The sequence below is a fragment of the Agrilus planipennis genome, unplaced genomic scaffold (assembly GCF_000699045.2).
Source record: "Agrilus planipennis isolate EAB-ADULT unplaced genomic scaffold, Apla_2.0 scaffold16, whole genome shotgun sequence".
NCBI lineage: Eukaryota > Metazoa > Arthropoda > Insecta > Coleoptera > Buprestidae > Agrilus > Agrilus planipennis.
In genome coordinates, this window is record NW_020438946.1 from 1085595 (window position 1) to 1097281 (window position 11687).

General features: G+C 33.5%; 1 protein-coding gene across 2 annotated transcripts in view; it reads left to right on the forward strand.

Annotated features, from left to right (window-relative positions):
- The window catches only part of LOC108744635, a 23786-nt gene extending 12929 nt beyond the window's left edge, over positions 1 to 10857 (forward strand). The window contains exons 2-3 of one of the 2 annotated variants that reach the window (XM_018480499.2): positions 5606 to 6365; positions 9953 to 10857. In XM_018480499.2, the coding sequence (XP_018336001.1) occupies positions 5606 to 6365; positions 9953 to 10190 (998 nt within the window). In that variant the 3' untranslated portion in view covers positions 10191 to 10857. Of the gene's footprint in view, positions 1 to 5605; positions 6378 to 9952 lie in introns of both variants that reach the window. The other variant, XM_018480500.1, reaches the window with a different exon arrangement.
- Positions 10858 to 11687: the final 830 nt, after the last annotated feature.

Here is an 11687-nt window from a genome sequence, read left to right on the forward strand (position 1 = left end):
TAGGGTTGCCACCTTTTCAGGCTTTACATAAAGTATTTCTCGACTAAAAGGTTAAAAAAAAAGTACTCAGCATAAAAATAAAGTATTTTATTTTTTGTTTTTAAAAACATATTTTTTGTTACACCCGGCAGCCAGTAACAAATTGCTGTCGCTCTTAAATACATTAATAGCCTCTAAACATGGCAAACAAAGATTTAAGCAAACTGAAAGTTCATTTTTAATTAGTTTTAATGAAGCTTTATTCCTGTCGTCCCGCCACTTTGCGTTCACAACAGAGAATACTCTTTCTGTAAATGATGAAGTGGCCGGAACGGACAGCAAAACTGACACTACTTTGAACAGATTCGGGAAATCAGGTTGTTCCGTAAATATGGCTTGCCATTTTTCTGTGCAATATTATTGATATAAAAGTACTCTAAATTTCGAACAATCGCTTACAAAATTACGATGTTTACTTAAGACCTTAAATAAAGTATTTTTGCGTACTTTATGTGTCTTGTAAAGTATAACGTACGCACAGTCGAAATAGAGTACAATACTTTATAATAAAGTACGGATGGCAACCCTAATTATAATGGTTGCATACCGGCATCTGTGGTTGGGAGATATGGTACTCAAAAGTGGTCGGATCAGGCAATATATGAATACTGGTCAAACAGCTCCAAAAATTATTTTCTAATGTTCGAAATTTTGAGTTAAAAGTGGAATTTTGAAGCCAAAAAGAAGTTCTATTTGGTATTATTTTGTTGATATCAACGACTACTACATTAAAGAGTCACCTAAAATTATTACACTTCCGCTTCCGCAGAAATTTACCATTTACTTCTGTTTCCGCTATGACACTTCCGTTGCGTCAGTAATACGTAACACGTTTTTCTATGAGTCATGCTTTAAAATCCTGCACAGTCCAATGGAATAGCTGTTATTTTTTATTGTGAGAAAGATTACCTGCTTGCGAGCACTATTCGCTGATCTACAAGTTCATTACTGTATCTTGAAATATGCATTTACCGTTACTTGCGTGTCGGTAAAAACGAAAATTAAGTAGAACGCGTTTTAATGCCTTCCATTGTACAGCAGAAGAAGAAGAAAAAGAAGAAGTTGGTATAGTACACGTGGGTAACTCACTGATAAACATCTCGCACAAAGAAGGTGCGACCCAAAAAGCAAATTTTTACTGGGTAATAGCAAGAGGAATATTTTCAGTAGGTCATCAGGACCTCTTCCCATACACGAAAACCTCATTAATTATAAAAATATTGACCAACTCGTGTTTCTTAATATTTGAACGTCAATCCACGTCAGGTATTGCTTTTGTTATTAAAACATGCATTATTTCTCAAGCAGTGGTAAGCAACTGAATAATGGTGTGGAAAAATAACATTAAGTATAAATCGCGGACAATAGGCTTATTAATCAATCAAAAATTTTGAAAATCAGTTATTACACTTTTCAATTTTTTCTGTACATTTTGAAAAAGCTCTTGGCAATGTTAAATGGGACAAGATGTTAAATATACTTTAAAATATAGGGATGAGTTATAGAGATTGAAGAGTGATATTTAGTTTGTATAAACAGCAACAGGCAGTTATAGAGCTGGAGATGCAACGTAGGGAAGTAAATATTAAAAAGGGAGTCAGCCAGGGATGCACACTGTCACCGCTACTTTTTAATCTATACATCGAAGACGCCATCAACATCATTAAAGACAGTACAACTGTAGGGATAGATGTGCAAGGGCAAAAGATTAGTATGCTTAGATTTGCAAATGATATATCAGTATTAGTATCTAACAAGGAGTTAACTTTAAATAAAATGGAAGCGTAAAGTAAAACAAAAATACTGATATGCAAGGGAAGAAAAGGTAGAGAAAGAGCGAATATAAAGATATGAGACGAAAAATTAGAAGAAGTAGCCGATTTTAGGTATATAGGAAGTCAGATAAGTCAGAACGGAAGAAGAAGAAGATCGAGTCGTCTTCAATAAAAAGAAGTCAATACTACGCTCGCGAACGATTAATTTAGAATTTCGAAAAAGATTGTTAAAAGTGTATGTTTGAATCACGGCGTTATACAGGTGCGAAACATGGACAGTGGGCGCGGCGGAAAAGAAAACGTAAGCACCGTTCGAAATGTGGTGTTACCGGTGAATGATGAGGATACCGTGGATAGAGATGGATGAAAAAAAGAGGTATTAGAAAGAATAGGAGAACAGAGAACTCTACGGAAGTCAATACAAAGTAGGCGAGATAGGTTGGTAGGACTCCTTCTCAGGCATGAAGGTCTAGTCAGAGACATATTGGAGGCAAAAACAGGAGTTAAGAGGAGTAGAAGTAGACCCAGGTTAGATAACTGTTCGAAAATAGTTAAGGATGTGGGTTGTTCTTGTTTTGGGGAAATGCGAAGATTAGCTCAAGTAGAAATAAGTGGAGGTGCGTGTCCAAGCAGTCTTAAGACTGACGACCTTAGAATGATGATGATGGTGATGACGACTTCCATTATATTTCCAGTTGCTTTGAATACTGTAATACATATTTGTCTAAGTGCTGCCCAAAAGCCTTTAAAAAGCAGTCCAAACGCAAATTATAAAAATATTTAAATTTACATATATTTAATGAACATTTAAAATTAGTTTTGTAATAACCATTAGGTCAGTAACGTAGACTTACAACGTCTTTCCAGTCAATACGACAGGGGAAGTACCGCATAAATGTAACGTGGAATTAGAGCAATAGCACAATGGGCATTTCTTTCTATGAGCGAAAAAAAAATTTGTTCACAGTATACGATGGTCAAGCACAATATATCAATAGATATGCTTATTTAGAAGCTCAAATCCCATCACCAAAACACGATACTAAACGTTCGAAGTACTTTTGGATTACGAGTGGAACTACTTCAGGAACTGAAGTTCAAGGCAATTAAGGGTTGGAAAGTTTTTATTTTTAAAGAACCACCACCAATTTTGCCCATTTAATTTTCTACATTTATTTAAATAAAACATATTTTTTTAGAAAACCTTGCAGGCTTTTGCTCATTTTCTAAATATTGGAGTTTTTCTAGACTAATAGTGGTGTTTGCACTATATCACCCGCTGCGAAGATTGAGTATATTTTTCTATTTGAACTGATTGAGTTATAGTTTTTCTATCTTTATGTTATAGATTCTTCAGTTCAGCAACAAATAATACTTCCTTGTGCTTCCTTATTTGCCTTAGTCACCCGTTTTAATTGGAAAAAAGACATTGATGCCAAAATAGTTTGTTTAGCGTGAAAGATCAGAGCCTAAATAGTGTTGAAAATAATTTAATTGATGTAAAATCAACATCAATCATTTTATATCAAAATACTTACAATCCCATTTTGTTTCTGATTTTTTACATATTGTAATAAGAGAAAGAAATGGAATTCATTTTTTCTTTAGTTTTGGGTTCATCTAATAAGTAAAATTTTTCGAATCGTTTTCTGAGAATTTTAGATTATAGGCATTTATTAGCACACCACAATATCTTCTAATTTTTAGTTTTACACAGCTGGCGGATATCAATTCGATATTGTTTTGCGGGCTGTTTTGTCGTAATTCATAGAATTTCGTAGTACCTTGTTGAAAGTACGATAAGTGGTGATTTGGCAGTTTTGAACTTCCAAACTAAATTCCATGGACCAAGACATTGAACTCGGAAAACAATATTTTAGATTATCCATTTCCAAGGAGTTTACACTTTTTTGGCTCTCTTCAATTAAAGAATTAGAAGACATTCACGGAATGTTTCTTTGTCTCCTATTTCAGCTTCTAATACCTTCATTTGCCAATGTGAGCAACATTCATGTTATTTAATATTTGTTCGGTGATACTAGTAAAACTTTTAACGACAACAATGTATTTTGAATTTTATAAATAGAAAATACGTTTGGAAAAGTATTTTAAATAAAATACAAAACGCTTTTCTCAAAAAAAGTATTTAAATGCAAGATAAAAATAGGTATTTTTTATTTTGTATTTGCACTTGAAATACAAATGTTTCAAATAAATCACATCTCTATTAACTAATCTGTTAAAAGTCTCCTATGCCGAGCGCAACCACCAATATTACAAGTAATAGTTTACGATTAGAAGCAGAATGTTGATCGATTAATAGATAAATAAAGACAATAAAAATAGATCATTCCGATGAAATGTGTACAGATAAAAAATTAACAAAATCCTACCTTTCTACAGACGAGAATCCATTTTCCTGTTCAGCACATCACATACGAATCACAACACTCCTGCAATGCAAAGATAATATTAATCTTAATGCACATACCACATGCAATTTCAAAACTATTTCAGAATCTTAGATCCGATTATTATTTGTAGAAATATGTTTATTAATTTTGTTTGACATACTAGGACAAAAACACTATTTTAATCATGAGAAGTTGTCTTTTAGTAGAGACAAGTGATATAAGACAGTAATTAACGATTAAATGTCCTATTCAGACAACATAACAAGAATAATCGATTATTAAATTTAGTAATCGCTCAGCTCTACTATTATCGTCACTTACAATTAGATTTAACTGGTCAATCATAATTTATACAGGGTGATGGATTACAAATAAATGGGCCTAATGTTTTCACGTTAAAAACGCCCAAGCCATAACTCCTTTATTTCGAAAGATATGACTATACTTCTTGGATCAAAGTTGCATAGTTGATTGTCATCTATGTTTTGGGATTGATGCTCAATCAATGCGTCTTCCTGTTTCACCGGAAGTGACAGCAACTTCAGTTTCTTATGTAGAATACCCTGTACATTTTATTATTTTTGACTACCTCGTTAAATTGTCTTTCAAAAAGCTCAACAGTATCATATGCCTAAAACCAATGGTTAGTAAGATATTTGTCAATTAATGTAAAATAGGCACTATACGTTTGCCTAATAGAAACAGTCAGTGTTACATTAATCAAAGTAAGTAGTGGAAAACAATGTTAACAAATGGCGCGGTAAACGCCATCTGTAGTACGGTGTTACATTTTAGGATTACGTATACTCCAACAAGGTCCACTTGTGTGGATATCTACTTGCTGAAACGAATCCCGGCGTTGCTAACCTCAACGTGATAGGCACGTTACCATAATCGAATAAAATAATTCGAAGTGGTCTGCAGGTAAAAGTTGGTCTGTTTGTCGGAGCTGTCTGCGACGCGCTGATGAGATCCAAAAAGATCGAAATCGCGATCCGCGTCTGACAGTTTCAGAATACAAACCACTTCGAATTAATTTAATGTTAACAAATTTCAATAGTTCGCATTTTCTTCTACTGTTTCTATACTGTCTGGTATTAATAATGGATAAGAGTGTGTTAATAGACATAATTTGGAATTTCTCTAGTTGGAAACCACTCAATTTAAAAACGTATTACTCTCCCACTATTTTTATTCGATTCAAAATGTCAACTATTGGCATTTATTAAAATTGTTTGAATTATTGTTTATTAGACATGTGCCTAGTGCCTACATTACATTAATTGACGAATATTTCACTAACCATTGGTTTTAGGTTTAAGATACTATTGAGCTTTTTGAACGATAATTTAATGAGATATTCTATTTCCATTATAGGTGTTGAAGATTCCGCAAAGGAGGGAATTGAAACGGTAAAGGACAAAATAGGATCGGTGGTTGACAGCGCCGAAGACTCCGTCCATTATGCCGTTAACAAAATAAGTGAAACATTGCACAACAAAAAGTCCGATGCGTCAGATGCCATGGATAATTTAGAAAAAGACGTCAAAGAGACGTCTGACAAACTACACGAAAAAGCTAACGAAATACAACACGACGCTGAAGATACGGCTTTAAGCGTTGAAGAAGCTTTTACGTCCGAAGCCGAAAAGCTCAGCGATAAAGCTTATGAAATATCTAACAACGTCGACTCATCGCTATCATCAGCAATTAACGAAACAAAAGAAGAGCTCAAAAACACAGAAAATGACGTTCTAAACAGCATGGAATCGATAGAAGATCAAGTGTCGTCTTCAATAACATCTGCAACGGACAACATAAACAAAACAAAAGACAATGTTATGGACGAAAGCGAAAAGTTAGCATCGGAATTCACGTCAATGAAGGAAATGGCGTTCGATAAGATCGATTCGACTAATGAATCGACGTTTGGAAAAATCGAAACGGCGAAACAAAATCTATCGCACGAACTAAACGAAATCGATAACACATTAAAGAACGCATTGAAACTGGAAGATGTAGACGACAGTTTCGACACGATCAACAGTGATGTCGAACACGAGAGTGTTAGAAAAGTGTTAGCAAGACTTCCAACGCCAGTTCCGTCCGGATCTATCGAAATCATACCGAAGAAGGAGTAAGTTTCGATGTGAGTGAAAAGTATATTGACCATATTTGACGTAGTAAATAAGTTAGTTTGTGTTAAAAAAAACAACAATCAAGTGGCCTAATGAACAGAACCTTACCTAACCCTTTCACATTTACAAAAAGTTTCATATAATTTTAAAACTTCTTTACATCTTCCTGCAGATAACTACAAGGTGGCCCAAAAAGTACGCAATAGGCTCATCACGGCTAAACTGTAAGTTCAACCTAAAAACAAAACTTGTTCCCTATTTTAATACAAGATCGTCAGTGTTATCCAAATTTAACTTTGTATACACAGCGTTCAAAAATAGAAAACATAAAGTTTCGTTTTAATGTCAGCCATGTGAAATATTGGTCCAATCGAAAAAGTTAAAGCAAAAGGTTATTCGGAATGCCAAAATAAGGGACTATGCGAAAAATCGCGCCGACATTCAAATGTTTTTTGATTCTGTTCAAGTGATTTGACTTGAAAAGAAATATTTGAGTCTCACTGCGATTTTTTGTATAGCTCCATATTTTGGCATTTTCGACAACTTTTTCCAATAATTTTTTTCGATTGGAGCCAAATTTCGCATAGCTACCAATTAAGCGAGACTTTTTTTTCCTACTTTTGAACGCTCTGTACAGTAAATCAAATTTAGTTAACATAGACCACCTCGCATTAAAATAGGGAGCAAGTTTTTTTGGAAAGTTTTCGATTAAACTTACAATTGCGTACCTTTTCGGCCACCCTGTATGCATATGGGACAAATAGTTTCCAAAAATTGGCACACGCTTTTAATCATTAATTATTATAGGTATAGTGAGGATGCGTGGGTTGGAACAAATTCATTCAAAACTCAGGGGTTTGTTTTTGGGAGAAACGCCCGGACGCGTCGATTTTTATTTTTGGCTGCGGGTTTTTTCATGATAAATTTATGTACAGGGTAACCCAAAAATAAGTGACTACCACCGACTTTGGTTTTTCAAATGGACGCACCTATTTTTTTGAATTCTGCATCGAATTTTGACTGTTTCATGTACCATGTTCTATACTTAGTATCAGCAGTTATAGAAACATTTCTTTCAAATTTGGGAAAATGCGTGGGTTCGAACAAACACATCTTAAATTGAGGGGTTTGTTTTCTGGAAATTTATTAAACAATAGAACAACAAATTATTTAATTAAATGTTCAAATTGCTGATCATTAACTTCCTGAACTTGTATATATTGCACATATTAATTTGCGTATTTAAGCTATAAATTATTAAAAAAATTTCTAAAATTCTAATACTTCCTACTCCTTGGAATTTCTTTCTAATAACGAAAAAAATTTTAAAATTGTCGTTCTCGTATTTTTTCTTAAATAATTCAAAATTTAGCACACCTATTAGCTTCATAAATAACTTGTTAGAGATTTTACTGTCAATTTTTAATTTAATAACATACATTAACCATTTAAAAGTATTTGCCTTGTTAACGATAGGCCAAATAAAAAGTGAAGGTTAATAACAATTACACTTCATTACCATTGTACTTGTACATTGTAATAAAGGAAACCACAAAAGGATGTAATAGCTCAAAATCATACACCGTGAACTATATTTTATGTTTATCGATCCGCCATGAGGTCGGCTGGCATTATAGAGCAAGCAAGTAGGTTAACTTAGTAATAAAAATCAGGAATATATTATAGGTACCCTACTAACGTTAATTTATTATCAAAACGGACGAATGTTGCAACCTTTGAAAAATATGGTGCAACTTAATTTTTGAAGTGAAACTTCTTATTACGATTTTCTCTGTCACGAAAAAGCGTTACGGCCGCGTGAAGGGGGTAGACGGTATATCGCTAGGTGAGAGGCGACAGCGGTAGAGGGAAAGAAAGGCTGGCGATGACGGAGAGAGGGTAACGACTGCATTAGATGGATATAATGCGAAGCCGCGCGGAGAGCGGGGAGTCCGCTAGAGTCCCGACGGCGTGTGCTGTGCTCAGCTGTTGTTTTTTACCTCTGCTCTCCACGTGGCTGGGCGTCATTGCCTCTATTTGCGGTCTATCTCAAGACCAAATCATAATTTGCAGTAAACCTGTGAAAACGAAACGTGTGCTGGGACACATAGTAGAAGTAAAACTTTAACAGACAAGTGGAAAACGAATGGCAACGGACAAGTGGAAAAACGAATCGCAAAAAAATTTTTACTTGAAGTTTTATGGGCAGGTTTTCAAATTGGACAAGTAGGTACATTAATAATCTGCCCATAAAACTTTGTTGCGATTCGTTTTTCGACTTGTCCGTTGCCATTCCTTTTTCCACTTGTCCGTTGAAGTTTCACTTCTACTATGTGTCCCAGCACACATATTGTTTTTTTTATTATGTAAAGACTAAGATTTTTCTAGTTGATGTATCAAAAGGGTAATTAGATATTTGAGCTTGATATCCATGGTCTTGGAGTGTTTCTCCTCCTGTGATGAGAATCCAAAGATTCGCCTACAACTGTGTAGCATACTCAGGAAGCGTAGCGAGGACGTAAAATCCTTCGCTACGCTTATACTAAGACTCTCGAGAACTTGTTGTAGAAACATCGGTAGGAGAAACAGTCCTGGACCACGAGTATCAAGCCTGAATGTGCAAAATTTGAAATATAAGCCTAGCCTCAAAATCTTGATGGTTAATGACGTGTGTACAGGGGCGGCCTTTGGGGGTGGCGAACAGGGCAACCGCCCGGGGCCTCGCTCTTGCAGGGGCCTCGCACACTCGCGCAACAATCTAATTTGAAAAATATTAGGTAGTAATAGTACATACTACTAATGTTCATTTGAATTTCTTAATAGTCTTAAAAGAAGCCGCAAATTTGCTATCTTTGTCTTTATCATTTTTTTTTTAATTTTCGATAAACAATTTTAAAACTGCAAACTTATTTACGAATCGCTTTGCATCTTTAAAGTATCATCATTAAAATTAATTCCACAAAGACGAGGGCCTCGCAAAAGTTTACCCGCCCGGAACTTTCCAATGACTAAGGCCGCCCCTGCGTGTGTATCTCCCTCCTCTAACCCCTTACCCATTTACCAGGCATTTTTACTATGTAGGAAATCAAACATATACAGGGTGGCCCAAAAAGTACGTAATATACTCATTGTGTCCAAACTGTTACTTTAATCGAAATAGTTTTGAAACAAAACTTGTTCCATACTTTAATGCAAGATCGTCTGCAGCATCTAAATTTGATTTACTATACAGTGTTCAAAAATAGGACAAATTGGGATATAGAGATCAAATTCAGCTTAAAAAAAAGGTGAATTTTTCTTCAAAACGATGTTATATCACCGTACCTCCTCTAATTGCGATTGTTTTGGTCATTTAAACCAAATCAAAAAACATTTGAATGTCGTCGAGATTTTTTTCATGGCCCCACATTTTGGCATTTTGAAAACTTTTCGAATGGACTGTACTTTTTCAAAATAATTCATATTTAAATGTTATTAAAAACGGAAACAAGTTTTGTTTGAAAAATTTCCAAATTAATGCAATATAATTCATTTTTTTTTTGCGCGGGGACAAAGCCGTTAATAAAAACGTTTGAAATTGTTTTAGAACTACAACTTTTTGGGAAACGGCCGCAGACGCATACCTTCGGAAACCAAAACTGAAAGAATCGATAACCGTTGAAGTTTCCGATTCCGACTTAGAAGCAGAAATTGGATCACAACATTGCGAAAACGAATTAGATTCCGACTTAGAATTAGTTAACTTCAATCGATCTTTATCCCAAGGAAACAATGAAACAATAACAAAGAAAACGACAATAGAACACAGCCAATCTGTACTTTAATATTAACAATAACAGTGCAGCGAAAAAATTTTACCTATTTTACGAAAAAATAATTTCTATTAACAATTTCTGGAGCCTGTGATAATTTATTTATTCAATGTTAAAAAGGAAAAACGAGTAAGTTTAAGGTATAAAATTCTTCAAAGTGAACGATAATGAAAACAGTTTAATAGTTTTAAATGGTTTCTTTTTTTAATTTAAACAAAAGCATTGAAACCCCATTATACACTTTAAACATTTAAAGTTTTATAATGCTACTATTTCCATTTTGTCGCACAATGTTATTTAATTTTTTATGCTGGATGTGACAACAATTTATTACACTTCAACACTTCAAGAAATTTTAATACAAACTATCCAAAGAAATGCATAACTTTAGCCGCATTAAAGACGCATGCCGCATGCCGTTTCATAAAGAGAAACGAAATATCGTGTTGCAGAATAAAAATATTCCAACCAGATACTGGAATTTTAACAAAACCATTTGTTTTAGTTTGTTCTATTCATTAAGCGTCTGCGATGACAAAGAAAATTTTGTTTGTAGAAAAATAACCAAACATTTTCATGTGTATGTTTCTGTATCATATTCCGTTATCATTATATTATAACAAAATATAATACCAAAGAGCGAGCTGCGTTTCAACATTTGTATTACTTACATTTACATAATAAATTTACAGTTCAGAACAAAGTTCTAAACACTAAAACACATTGCACTTTAACCTTTAACGTTCCAAACACTCTACTAATATGCAACACCAGTTAATTTCAAACCATAGTTTCAAACATAATAAACGTGATAAAAATAGAATCGCCAAAAATGGTCGCCATCTAGCGAAAATACATATTATCAATTAAGTCAACGGCGGCATTTTGAAAATACATAAATTTATACATTGATAAAATTATTACAACTATAATTATGCTTTCTCTTTTGCTGCACTGTTATTAAATATTACCATGCCTTATTCTAATGCAGCCATACCACTAAATTAATTAAACAGTAGGTACGTCTACTCAAACAAATTTACCAAAAATTATCTTTCTTTCGATTTTATTTCTTTTGCATATAAGTACTTTATAAATCGTTATACGGAAAAGCTTTGAAGTATTGTTTTAAAAAAATGAAGTTTTTTTAATGAAAGACAATAGTTAATAAGATGCACAAAAATATTTTAATAATGTATAAAAACTTTGTAAACTAGAAGTAACATCAGTTGCACAAATAAATCTTTAAATTTTTTAAAATATCTTTATAGTCAGTAAAAAGGAATTTTCTCTTTTCGAACTTAAAATCATACCATAAATATTTATATATGTGATTAGTTTCTTTATATACAACAAATTAGGATCATAAAAATAAATTATAATATAATATTGTACTTGTACTTACTGTTAAGACTTTTAGAGTATTTTTTGCATTAAATATTATTCATACGTTACTATAATTGTTTTTATATTTTACTGCCAATATAGGTTTAAGTAGGTATCAACTAC